This window comes from Rattus norvegicus, chromosome 1 (assembly GCF_036323735.1).
Source record: "Rattus norvegicus strain BN/NHsdMcwi chromosome 1, GRCr8, whole genome shotgun sequence".
NCBI lineage: Eukaryota > Metazoa > Chordata > Mammalia > Rodentia > Muridae > Rattus > Rattus norvegicus.
The window spans coordinates 186,297,692-186,311,358 of NC_086019.1; the positions used below are offsets into that span (position 1 = coordinate 186,297,692).

At 44.1% G+C, this 13,667-nt stretch overlaps 1 protein-coding gene across 4 annotated transcripts in view; it reads left to right on the forward strand.

Annotated features, from left to right (window-relative positions):
• Positions 1–13,667, forward strand: part of Prkcb (protein kinase C, beta) — a 331,347-nt gene that overhangs the window by 34,295 nt on the left and 283,385 nt on the right. For 2 of the 4 annotated variants that reach the window (NM_001172305.1, NM_012713.4), the window contains exon 2: positions 8,404–8,408. The exons of the other annotated variants lie outside the window; for them this stretch is intronic. In NM_001172305.1, the coding sequence (NP_001165776.1) occupies positions 8,404–8,408 (5 nt within the window). The remainder of the gene's footprint in view (positions 1–8,403; positions 8,409–13,667) is intronic. 4 annotated transcript variants of the gene reach the window in all.

Consider the following 13,667-nt stretch of genomic DNA (forward strand, 5'->3'; position numbering starts at 1 on the left):
GTCCTCTGCAAGAGCAGCCAGTGCTTTTTAACAACTGAGCCACATCTCTCTAGCCCCTAACCTCTCAGATTTCTTTTAATATGTAAACCAGAGGTGGTGATGATGACGATGACAATGACGACGATGACAATGACGATGACGATGATGATGATGGCGGTGACAACGACGATGAATTCCTTCCTTATTGAATGGTCATAATGATTAGATTGGTATGTGTGTGTGTGCCTATCACACACATGCACAAGCACAAGCACATGCACACACACGCGCACACACACACACACACACACACACACACACACACACACACACCTTTATGTTATATGTGTTTAGATGTTTTTATTGTGGCCTTAGCTACCTGTAGTGAGCTCTGAGGTATCGTCTGAAAGTGGTATAAACAAGCGTTCACAGGTTTTAAATAGTGTGCTGTTCTTAGTGGACTGATGGAAAAAATCATGCCATCCTGCTCCATCCTGTATAGGACACGACTGAATCTCTTTCTCTAGGGTATCCATGCTGCATATGTGACTTGCCTAGGGGAGGCCTTGCTCTCTGTCTTGGATATTGGATTGATAGTCTCAGTATCTCACCCCTTAAGCTGGGATTAGGTGCAGCGACGGTTTCAAGTGACCGCTGGGGGAGGGGAAGTCTTAGAGCACATCCCTGATAGAGTGGGTAGAGACAGAGGTAAGGCATTAAGAACAGTGTCTGACATCCAGGACAAGCCACTGGTTACTATTAGTGTCATTCGTCCCTAGTCTTGATGGAGTCACATGGTACACAAGTATGTGTCTCCCACCCCAGTTCAGGCTTCACTATGGCAGCAGGTCAGGCGACAGGCCCCTGGGTCTTTACGTCTCTCTGCTAAAGGAACTGCCTGACTCACCTCTTAGGCTCCCAGAGTTGACAGCTAAATATAAGAGCTCCTTCCTTTTGGTATTAGCTTAATTATAGGGGCTCCCTAACAGGAGGGGTGGGGAATGAGCCTTGAGAGCTTTCCCCCCAACACCCCCACCCCCACTGCAAGGCCTGTGCTGGTATTAGAGAGGCGGAACATTTTCTCCTGCCTGCTGTCTTGAATGCTTTTTGTCTCTGGGATTCTGCATCCTTAATCTTTCATCTTCCAGTGAGTCCCATTACGTGTGTGTGTGTGTGTGTGTGTGTGTGTGTGTGTGTGTGTGTGTGTGTGCTTTCTCTGCCCTGGTTTGAGTTCCAAAAGATCTGTTTGGGTCTCTGTGGGTGGCTGGCAGCCTCAGCAGGTCATTCTGAGTTACATAACTGAAGTTCTGTATTTTCTGTTCCTTACTGGGGGTTCTGCCTGTGCTATAATTTTTACTCTTAGTCAAAGAAGCAGGGTACTAGAATTTTCTCTGGAATCCCTTAGGGTTTCCTTATAAACATTTTTCCTGGTGTATTTTCTTCTTTACGATTTCCTTTTTCATTGTAGAAACAAAATGTACGATCACAGAACACCATCAGATTTCCCCACCAAGACACAAAGCCACGGTGTGCACCCTTGCTGTCTCTCTTCATTACACGGATGGGGTTATTGTGACGTTAGAAGTCTCTGGGTCTTCAGTTTAGCTATCATTGTCTTCTGCTCTGTGCGATGGCATCTCTACCTCTTGTCTTAGCAGCCTTTACTTAAGCACTCCCCTGTGGGTGGCCATCAAGAGGAGCTTTCTGTTTCTCGTGATAAGCAGTGCTCCGATTGCTGTAATTTGGGTCTCAGATGTCCTTGAATGGCTCAGGAGTGAAAGGTTTGGTCCCCAGTACAGGACTACTGGAAAGCCGTGGAAGCCTTGAGAGGTGGGGCTATTAGGATGTCTTTCTGTCTTTGAGAACATGCTTGCGGGGGATTTGGGGTCTGACCACACCCTCTCTTTTTGTGCTCTTGCTTTGCCATTGCTTCCCTGTGATAAGATGTCTTACCACGGACCCACAACTACAGCCCAATCAGACTGAAAGCTCCAAAACTCTAATCTGAGATAAGCGTTTAGTTCTTATCAGTTAATTATCTCAAGTGTTTCCTTATAGTAACAGAAAGCTGATTAGCGCATGGATAGCATCCTTTGTCTAAATGCCAAGGTGTATTCTCAGGACAGATCTATAGAAAGTTTGAGCAGGACTGTGGCTGGCAATGTTTGTCTTCTTTCCTGACTGCTCTGTAACATTCATGGGGTTCAGGCCCACAAATCTGTGTCCATATTCCAAAGCGAAGCTCTAAGAAGGAATGCTATCAGCACAGCCCTCCATCGACTCCTTGGCTCTTTTCAACAATTCTAAATGTCCAAATTTTCTTTTAACTGGTTTAACTGTTGCTTTTTCACTGTGCTCTTTGGCGGTAGGTAGAAATTTTATTTTATTTTTTTTTTTATTGAAATTAGCATGGACTGAAGAAGGGCTCACAAGGCGCCATCTCTAGTTAAGACGCTACAGGCAGTCGATGGCTGTTGGAGGAGAGACATAAGTTTTCTTTGGAACTGCTCCCTGATGGCTTGTTTATGCCTAAGTGGTCAGTCCCACAGCCATATCCACACAGGCAACACTGTCTGGACTTGGTGGGCTCTATACATTAAAAAGTAACAATTATAGAAGGCTTGAATTTGAGAGGGGACATGTGGGACATGGAGAGAAGAGTAGAGATGATAAAAAATGATTAATACTTATATGTGAGATTCTCAAAAATATAAAGTTAAAAATTATTTAAAAACAGTGTGAGATTCGTTGTGTAAGTCAGTATAAGTGGACAGCGTAGTGATTTAAAGTATAGTTAATGGTTGCTTGGCAGATCTTTCAAAGTCCATGAACTGTTTATTGGTAATTATTTCCCATTCCCCTCATTAGAGTTCCCACTAACCATTGCTGACTTTTCCGAGAGTTTGACCATATTAGACTTGCCATAGAAGGGGGATGGTAGAAGTTTGTCACTTTACAACTGGCTTCTTAGCACCACATTCCTGAGATTCATCCATGTTGGATAAAGGGTGTGTCAAAACCATGTTCCTTTTAAAGACCGGATTGTATTCTGTTGTATGATCAACCCACATCTTCTTGACAGACATCTGTGTTACATCCAGTTCCTGGCCACCGCGATGATCCTCCTGTGAACAGGGATGCACAAACACCTTTTTATGATTCCAGTTTCAACTCTATTTTTGTTATTGTTGCTTTATTGATTTTTTAATTTTCTTTAAAAAATTTGAGATTATAATATAATTACATAACCCCCCTTTTCTTTCTTAAAGTTCCCCTTGATCTCCTTCAATTTATGACCTCTTTTTCATTAATTGTTGTTATGCACATATATGTCTGTGCATCCCCATATATAGACTTAAATACAACCTTCTCAGTGCACATAAAGCATGCATGTTTTCAGGGCTGACCATATGGTTTTGGATAATCAATTGGTATATTCTATCCTGGAGAACGTATCTCTCCCACTCACAGCATTCCTTAGATGTCTGTAGTTCTTTGTGGGTCTGAAACCTTATGGTCTTTCCTCTGTCCACTTTAGCATGTCTGTTGCTGTTGTCCTTGTTCAGTTCAGGTTTGGGTAGGTACATTCTGAGACTTTATGGCTGTGGCTTCTATCAACTCCCAGCCAATCTTTTCTGCCCCCTCTTCTACAATGTTCCCCAAACCTTAGGTGTGTTAGTTGTTTGGGGCTTCATAACTGCATATTGATTGGTTGTGGATTCTGTATTGGTCTCTGTTTGTTGCAAAGGGAGGTTTCCTTGATGGTAGTGAGAACCTCACTTCTCTGCAGGTTTAAGGACAAATATTCCCAGTGTGGTTAGAGATCACACTGATTTAGTAAACTGGTGGTTGTAGGTTCTCCTCCAAGGTCCCTGAGTTCACTAGTCCTGGCTGGTTGGCTAGGTTTCAGTTCTTTGGCTATTTATCTAGACGCAGGACTTGGGTAGGGACCACTTCACAGTTGCAGCTGATCTACACACTCATTACAGTGGAATTCACAGGGTACTGGCCATGCAGTCCTCAAGCTAGGCTTACAGGGAGCGATTGCTTGGAAAGCTCCCTATACTACAGAGCTGATCTTCTTCAAGAAGACAGACAGCACATCAGTTTAAAAACTACTGATGAGTTCAATTTGTGATAAATGTCATGGAGAAATTAAATGAAAAAAAATCAGCAACAAGGTAGTGTGGATGACTTCATATAAGAAAGGCTTTGCCAACAACATGGTATGTGATTCGAGAACACAAGATGAGAACAAGCCAGCTATGAAGAATTTTGGGAAATACCCTTCTGGGCTCTGGGATAAGTGATACGAAGGTACTAAGGAGATGCACTAATGCGACACAATCAGTATGGTTAAGGGTCAGAGTGGGTGTGGAAGAGGGAAACAGGTGAGAAGTAGTCAGGGGCTAAGTGATCTATCTAGGCAACCATATTGGTTTAGGCAGCCATGTTGTTGTGATAATATGTGTGTAGGTTCTCTATTAGTGAGATACAGTCTTACTGTGGGCTTTTCAGTCCTCTGCCTCTCACAGCTTCCACAATGTTCCACAGTAGCTGCAGGAGTTATGTTGTAGAGATGCAGATGTTGAGCCTTGCCACCCCACTATTTGATGGTCTCTGTATTTTGGACAGCTGTAGTTTTCTTTGATGCCCTGAACCTCCTATAAATAGAAGGTTCTTGGATGAGGGAAGAAGCTATACTTATTGGCGGGTATAAGGATAAGCATTTAAAGTACAGTTAAGAATTAGGGTGATCTAGTAAATTGGAGGTAGTTAATTTTCCTGTAAGACGCACGATTTCACTCATCCTGTGTAGTTGGGTAGGTTTCCAGTACAAGGAACACAACCAGGGTTTTTTGTTTGTTTGTATTTGTTTGTTTTTTGTTTTTTGTTATTTTAAATATGGGTTCTGGGAGTCAACCTCAGGTCCTCATACTTTAAGCATTTGACTTACTAAGCCATCTGTAATTTATAAGTTCTAACTAATCATGTTTAGCAAGTCAAAAAAATAAATGAAATTAATTGTGATGCTATGTTTAACTCAGTAGATGGCAAATAATTTTCTATCCAAAATCATGTAGCTATCCTAAAATTATTATTATTTTAGGAGCTTAAATATTTATTGACCATTTGTAATTTTACCTTTGAAAACAGTCTAGTCAATTCACCTGCCAATTTATTGATTAGATGACTTAGTACTTTTAGAGAAACGTTTTAAAAATTAATTAATTCATTCATTTACTTTACATTCCCATCTCCGTTTTCCCTCTCTCCTCTCCTCTCAGTCCTTACTCCCCACCCTCACCTCATCTACTGCTCTTCCCTTTCTCTTCAGAAAAACGGAGGCCTCCCGTGGATATCAGCCAATCTTGGAATATCAAGTTGCAGGAAGACTAGGTACATCTTCTCCTATTGAGGCTAGATGAGGCAGACCAGGAGGTGGGAAGGATTCCCCGAGCTCTGCCGAATGTTGGTTGTGGACTTCAGCATCTGTTTCCATCAGTTGCTGGGTGAGGTCCCTTTGACGATAGTTACATTAAGCTTCTGCCTGCAAGTACAGCAGGATATTAACAGTGTCAGGAGTGGGTTCCTCTATGGCATAGATCTTAGGTTGGACCCGTCACTGGTTGGCTGTTCCCCAATCTCTGCTCCATCTTTATACCTGTACATCTTGTAGGCAGGACACATTTTAGGTCAAAGGTTGCGTGGCTGGGTTGGTGTCCCAGTCCCTCCATTGGAAGTCTTGCCTGGTTTCATGGACAGAAGGCTGCTAGGACACCTCACAAGAACAAGAGACAGACAAGTGCCCAGGCTCCTCCAGATAAAGCGACAGCACAGGAAGATGGCTGATTCAGGCTCCATGTCCCCAACTAGCTAGGGTCATCCTCATAGATTCCTGGGAGTTTCCACTGCCTTAGGTTTCGAACTAGTCCCAGAAATGCTCTCCAATTGCAGTTGTCTCTCCCAGCACTCTCTCCTTCTGTCCCACCCCCACCTGATCCCTTCTGTTCTCATCCCTGGTGTTTGCCTACATATGCGTATGTATATGTATATGTATATGTATATGTATATGTATATGTATATGTATATGTATATGTATATGTATACATGTGTGTGTGTGTGTGTGTGTGTGTGTGTGTGTGTGTGTGTGTGTGTGTACGTGCCTGGTGTTTGTAGCGGGCAGAAGAGGGCACTGGGTCTCTTGGATTGGAAATTACAGACAGTTGTGAGTTGCCGTGTGGGTGCTAAGAATGAAATCTAGGTTCTCTGCCAGAGCAGCAAGTGTTTTTAAACCGCCGAGCCATCTTTTTAGTCTTCATTTTAAAATAATTAAGCATTTTCCAACACCAAGCCTTCACAAGTTTCTGTCTACTTCATATTTACAGCTCGTCTCAAGTCCAGCTAGACAAATTCCATATACTTGGTGGCTACACATGGCTGTTAGCCACTTTTTTGGCAGAACTGCTGCAGATGAGAAGACAGAGACCCAGAGTGTGTAAGTTACTGACACAAGGTTCCAGAAGGGATTTGACTCAGATATTAGGCCTTTCTCAAGACTCAGCATTCATGTTCCCTACTAGGTCACTTCTGTATAAGCAAATCTCATGGGAAATCCCGTGGACTCCCCACAACATGGACATGTGAATATTCAAGTAGGATTTTCATAGATTTACATTTTTGTTTCTAAAGCAGATCAGCCTGGAGTTCCTCCCTGTTGCTCTTTTTTTTAATTCCCCTTTGTGAACATTAGTACTTCATTTTATAGAAAGCAAATGTCCTTTGTTTTCCCTCTCAGGATTCCTGTGCAGTCGCTTTATCTGGAGGAGCCTGTCTGTCTCTTGTTCTTGTGAGGGATCCTAGCAGCCCTCTGTCCATGGCGCCATTCACTTCTTCAGCAAATATTAATAACTGTCCGTAATGGAGTAAGGATGAAGTCCAAGGGCCTTTGGAGGTGGACAGGCTTGGGTTTGAATTTCAGGTCCACTAGATAGATGACCTTGGATAAGTCATTCAATTTCTCTAGGCTTAAGCAGCAAATCAAAGAGAACGTCCCCTTTCAGGACTCATTGTGAAGATCATGTGATACAGTACATGTGAAGTATGACTCCATAGAGCCAATAATAAAAATAAAAACAAAACAAGTGATTCTTCCACTAGTCCTACTGTGTGCCAGGCAGTAATCAAATGATGTCACATTTCCTTCTCCCTTTCTCACTAATTTTCTTCTTTCTTCTCTTTTCTCTTCCCTCTGTTCCTCCCTCCAGCCCTCTCTTCTTTCTTTTGTAGTGGCCGAGTCTCAGATTCCCCATTGTCCTGCCTCAGCCTCCCGGGCACTGCATGATAGACTCTCATTTCTTTGGGAATGGAATTCACTGATTATTATCACATTACTAACTTATCCCATTTTGCATTTCTTATGCAGTTGGGAGATGGTCTTCTTGTCCCCTCTGCAACCCTCCTGGCCCACAGTTCCCATCCAACCCAGGGGAAAGAATTTCTTTCTGCTGAGACTCGAATTGAGTCTCAACAATCATACAGGAACCTGGGTGTCCATCTAGGGCCCCATGTGTCCACCCAAGGTCCAGCTTTCTCAAGAGTGTCTCTGGGTTCTACACTTGACTGCAGTCGTCTGGCTTACTCCACTCTCTTCTCTTTTTCCCTTTAGGCTCTTTTTTTTTCCTGCCTTTATGTCCCAACCTGACCATGGCAAAGCATAGCTAGAGAAGCCCGTGTGTCCTTATCAATGAATTAATACTTCTTCTGGGTTGAGCTAGCCTTGCGGGACAGGTCCTGTGTCTGGGTGGCTTTTTAGGTGAGGAGTCGTGGGGGTGCTTGATGAAGCAGTGTGTACCGTCTGGCCTTGACTGAAGGAAGGTCTATGAACCCTCTTCCAGTGTCTCTGTGAGTTGGGAGATGGTGGGTTCCTGTGAGCCAGAGCAGTAGAGGCTGTGGGGATGGGCTGCATGGGGGTAGAACACACAGGGTCTCTTCCCTTGCTTTCTCTCTGTGTTCTCTTTATCCAGGAAGCTGAATCCGTTGATAGTCAGATAATGGCCCTGTGACCATTTCCCACGTAAAACATGAGCTGGTGCCGAGGAAGAGGAAACCCTCAAAGCCAACTGCCTCTGACTCAGACACCATTAGTTTTTGCCATAATCACCACATGGCTGCCTTCTTTCAGCTATAGTCTGATTTTTCTCTACCACTACCTGTCTGTACTGTCCTGAGCTGGCTTTGGGTTTAATTTTTTTTTTTGTCAATATGGAGTTGCTTTTTGCCATATCAAGAAGGAATTTCTTTGGGGAAGGAGAAATTGAGATTATTAGGTGTCTGGGAGGGTCTTATTGGAAAGCTCATTTCATGTCTGATGAAGGACTCTGGCCTTGTGCTCAGAACCTTGTGACAGCTTTTCTGTACCAGGGGCTGTAGAGACTCTCAAAGGCTGTGGGGCGAATGTGATCTCTGTAAGCATGTGAGCCCTACTACCAGCAGAGCATGCATCTAACTCTGGTTTCCCTCTCTGCCCACTCAAGATGGCTGCCCATGCACCCATCCTCCTTCCCTCCCTCCCTCCCTCCTTCCTTCCTTCCTTCCTTCCTTCCTTCCTTCCTTCCTTCCTTCCTTCCTTCTACCCACCACATTTAACACAGTATAATGATAAGGAACATAGACTCTTGCATCGGTGTGAATCCTGCATCGGTGTGAATCCTGCCTCAGTGTGAATCCCAGCTCTACCTCTCACCACTGTATGTAATCTTAGTTAAGTTTATAACCCTTTTCTTGCCTCAGCTATGAAACAAGATGTTGGGAAATAGTAACAGAGCATGCTTTATAGAATTCTGTGTTCTCCAGTTATTTTCCTGTTGAGCATGTGTTAATAAATTGAATTAATTAGAAATAATAAAATGTATAAAGAAAAGAGAGAGAGGGGCCTTCCTGGGCATTTTCCAAAGAACTCTACCCACTTACCTATGTTGAGCAAATCTGAAAGTGGTGTCAGTCTTTGTCAGGGGTCATTTTTGAGACATAGTCAAACTACATAGCCCAGGGTGACCTTGAATTTGAGGTCTTCCTGTCATGGTCTTCTAAGTATTACAAGTTCACACGTGTCTCACCACATCCAGCTGTGATAATTAAAACAATCTCTGTGGACTGGAGAGAGAGTTCAGTGTTTAAGAGTACTCACTGCCTTTCCAGAGGATCTGGGCTCAATCCCCAGCAACCACATGTGGCTTATGTCTGTTAACTCCAGCTCCAAAAAAACCCCAACACCTTCTTCTGGCTTCTGTGGACACCAGACACATGCGTGGTATCCATATATACACAGAAGCAAATACTCATGTACATAATTAAATTTTTGCTAGTTAAACAAAGACAGACAAAACAAGAACACGTAATGAAGAGACTCAGTCAGGGGCTGGAGAGATGGCTCAGTGGTTAAGAGCACTGGCTGCTCTTCCAGAGGACTTGGGTTCAATTCCCAGCACCCATGTGGTGACTTACAGTTGTCTGTAATTCCAGTTTCTGGGGGATCTGATGCTTTCTTCCAGTTTTCATGGGCATGAGGCACACAAGTGATACAAAGATGTAGTGTTGGCTAAATATCCATACACGTAAAATAAAATGTAAAAGGTGAGGGACCCGCGCGTCTCTTGCCTTGGCAATCGCCATGAAATCCCAGCATACACCTGGTCCACCTCTACCTGCAAACGGTTAAGTCACGGCCCAAATAAAAGGCAGACCCTCCTGACCTCCCTCTCTCTTTGCCCCTTCTTCTCTGTCGCCTCTTTTGCCCTTTTTCCCCACAATAAACCTCTCCTGTGGGAAAAAAAAATGTAAAAGGTATGGAGACATGGAGAGGGAGAGAGAGAGAGAGAGAGAGAGAGAGAGAGAGAGAGAGAGAGAGACACAGACAGAGAGACAGAGAGACAGAGACACACAGAGAGAGACACACACACACAAGAAGACAGACAGACAGACAGACAGACAGACAGACAGTCAGACACAGAGTCAGCTTTAGTGATTTCAGCACTATAGCCCATGCCTAGTTTTCTAAGAGCTATATTGCTAAGCATTTCATGAGGCTATTGGTAGAAGATGCCATGTGTCTGTCTATTACAGTGACCAGGGGTGGCGGAGGCTTCCCAGAGTTTGCAGGCTTGGGCCAGAAGGAAATTTGTTAGTGTTTAGCTTGGCTGGCAGCCCACAAACCACCTTCTCATGTACTCAGAAGTCTTCCCAGTGTGATGTGTGAAAACCCATAGCCCCCTGCCCACGGCCTCCCAGAGCTGTATTCACCAACAGCTCAGAAGTGTGTACAAATTGGGAGATGGCTGCATCCCACATCTCCCCATGACGTTTGCTGAAACAAATGCCTGTTAATAAATGGCATGAGTCCCTTGGTCTCAGTGATAAAGATGTACCTGTTACTGGGAGCCCTTGAGAGGAGACCTTTGTTGAAGGCCCTAGCACTCATTTTAATTAGTGCTAGACAGATGTGTTGGGAAAGCTCACCTCCCTACACACACACACACCATGCGTCTCAATAAGTGTAGCATGAAATAACACCCCTTGCCCTTGTGTGCCTGGACTTTAAGGACTGATGACACGGTTGGCGGAAAGCTCTGTTGCTTCAGGATGCGATGTCAGCTGACGTGGATTAAATCTTTTTAAGGTCATGAGCTTTAACTCCTGCTTCAGTGATTCTTAAACCTCCCTGTGCAAAAGCCCCAGAGCTCCTATCTCCAGGGATTGAGCATGTTATTTCCAAGATGACATTGTTTCTGCTTCATATTAATCAGAAGTTAGAATGCACAGTGGCCTTGTGAAAAGTTAAATGACTTGCTTTCCCACTTGTCTGGTCTTCATGTGAAGTGAGGAGGCAGTCACTGTTACTGCTTGGTTCCACATGTATTTACTGGATGCCTGAGGGTCTTGAGCAGAAGAGATAAAGGTTAGTTCTTACAGGTGCTTAACACAGTCTAGAGGGGAGTGTGGGACACATTCTGTTAAGGAAGAAAGGGTGCTTGAGAGAGATGGAGCTGATCCTGTAGTTGGACATCATGTTACCTCCAGCAGTAGACTCAAACATGTGCTCTGACCTTAGCCAAATGTGTTGTCTATCTCAGGCCTAATCTCTATGTTGTGGCTGACTGGAGTCAGCTTGATAGCTCAAGGATGGATCAGTCAGAATCCTTTCAGCAGGGTTTTGAGTCTGCATTCTCTGCTCACTCAGCCTAGAGGTAAGCTTGGAGAGGTTTCTTGCTTATTTTTGCAACACCGGGATGGTCTGGTGATGTGTGATACGCTGGGCATTGAATACTGTTTATCTTTGGGTACCAAATTCTCTCTCCAACCTGAATCCTTCCTCTTCTTCGTAAAGGGATTTAGACAATATCCAAAGCATGAGAAAATAAAGGGGCAAGCCAGAAAGACGCACAGAAGGAGAGAGACCAGAGGGGCTGAAAGAGAATGGAGAGGAGGATGGAGAAGCCAGGAAAGCTTGCTGTACTTGTGACTCCTGAGTCAGCTGTGGCATGGGGGCTTTCTTGGAGGTGGTGACCTACAGCCCTTGGCTCTTCCCCATAATGCTGACATGAACCAAATACATCTTGTTTTCACAGTGATGATTCTAGGAGAATTTTCTAACATCTGTGCCTGAATCATCCTTTCAATTTCTGATCAGTGGTCTCTAGACCATTGATTGGAATGTTCCAGGCTCCACTTCCTATGCAATTCCGTAACTGTGAGCTCTGACCCCTGATTAATGCAGAAAGGAGGAAAAGCATAGACATGAAAGAAAAGGAAAACAAGTTACACTGTAGCCTCATAATAATGCTTTATAGTCTTCTTTTTATAGCAAGTACCACAACATAAACATTGTTTCTCATAGCAAAACCTTTCAAGATTCTACGTATCTGTGTGAGTAGTGTATGCATGTATGAGAACACATGTGTACAGGTTTACTTGATCTGTGTACACATGTACGGAGGGCAGAAACACTTTGGGTATCTTTCTCTATTGTTTTCTTTCTTCATTTTTCAGTGAAGGTTTCTCACTGAACATCGATCTGGCCAGCTTAGTCCCTGGAATCTGTCTGTCTCTGCTCCCAGCTCTGGGATTATAGGTATAAGCCAGCATGCTTAACTTTATGTGAGTGCTGGGAATCTTGTGTAGCAAACATTTTTTCCCACTAAACCATCTCCCCAAACCTCTTTTAGTCATTCAATAGCTGCGTAGGCTTTTACCAGATGCATATACCAAAACTCACTCAAGCAACTCCTCTTGTTAGATGCGAGTTAGCTCTTTGTCTGTATATTGTGGGCACCTGTTTTGAATATCGCTTAAGGCTTCCTTCAGATATTAGCTTTTGCTGCATAGGAAACACCTACGACTCAATTCTGCCCATGGCAGCTCTTCTTTCGGCTCTGCAGGTCTGCATTGCGGGCGAGGCTGTCTTCCGGGCAGACCTGCTTATGCATTTGCAGTCAGCTGGTGGATTGCCTGTGGGGTGTCAAAGCACACAGACAGACAAGCCCTGAGGCATGAGCTTTGCCTATTTTGACTCACATTAGATTTGCTGCTTGTCTGTACTCCATAGCAACTGATTGCATCAGGCACACAGCCCAGTTGAGAGGATATCACTATAGAGCCTAGTTATTGAGGACGTGACTAGAATGGACCTTTATTGGAGTGAACACACTAACGTTGCTTATATCGGAATTGGGTCAGAGGGTATGCCTCTTGCTAAGTTCTGACGCCTAGGGAAACTGTTCACTAGAGAGGTTGGGACTCATTTCTATGCTTAGCTAGAGTATAACACCACCCCCTTTCAGGTTCTTGCTATGCAGTCCAGTCTGGAACTCACTGAGCTGCTCAAATGGGACTCAAACTTGCTAGAATTGCAAGTGTGTTCCTCCATACCTGGTTCTAAAGTCTTTCTATTATTGGGTAAAACAATTGCCTTAATTCCCTCCCAGAAAAAAAACCCATTACTTTTGAAAAAAAATACATCCATTTTGTGAGGAAAAGCCGGGTTGGATGCTCCAGTCTTGGGTGAAAGCACCCGCAGACGTGAGCCTGTTCACAAGAAGAGCAGAAGAGTCATTCGGCTCCGCTCAGCCAACTCACAACGACGGAGAAAAAAATGTGATCGTTAAAAAAACAAACAGAAAACAAATTGGGGCCAGGGGACATGGGCATCAGCAAAACTCCTGCTACACAATCATACAGACCTGAATTTATATCCCAGTCCTTGCTGGGAAGAGAAGGCAGGGCTGTGCAGCCTGCAGTACAGGGTTGGTGGTGGAGATTGGAGATATGCAGGTCCCCATACTCATTGGGTGGCTTTTCTACCCAATCAATGAGGGCTGGGTCCAGTGAGAGACCCTGTCTCAAATGTATGGTGACAAGCGATTGAGTAAGACACCAAATGTTAATCTCTGACTTCTACCTGCATGTATGCATGCACACAAACACACACCTATACCCTACACACACACACACACACACACACACACACACACACACACACACACACACACCCCTTTGCTCCACCCAGGTAAAACCAAATAAACAATATGTTCGTTATAAGAACCAGAAAAGTAAATGCCTTTCTCCTCAATGTCTCCCTTAGTTCATGGTAGCATTGTTTACATAGTCATTGAGCCACACACACTAAACAT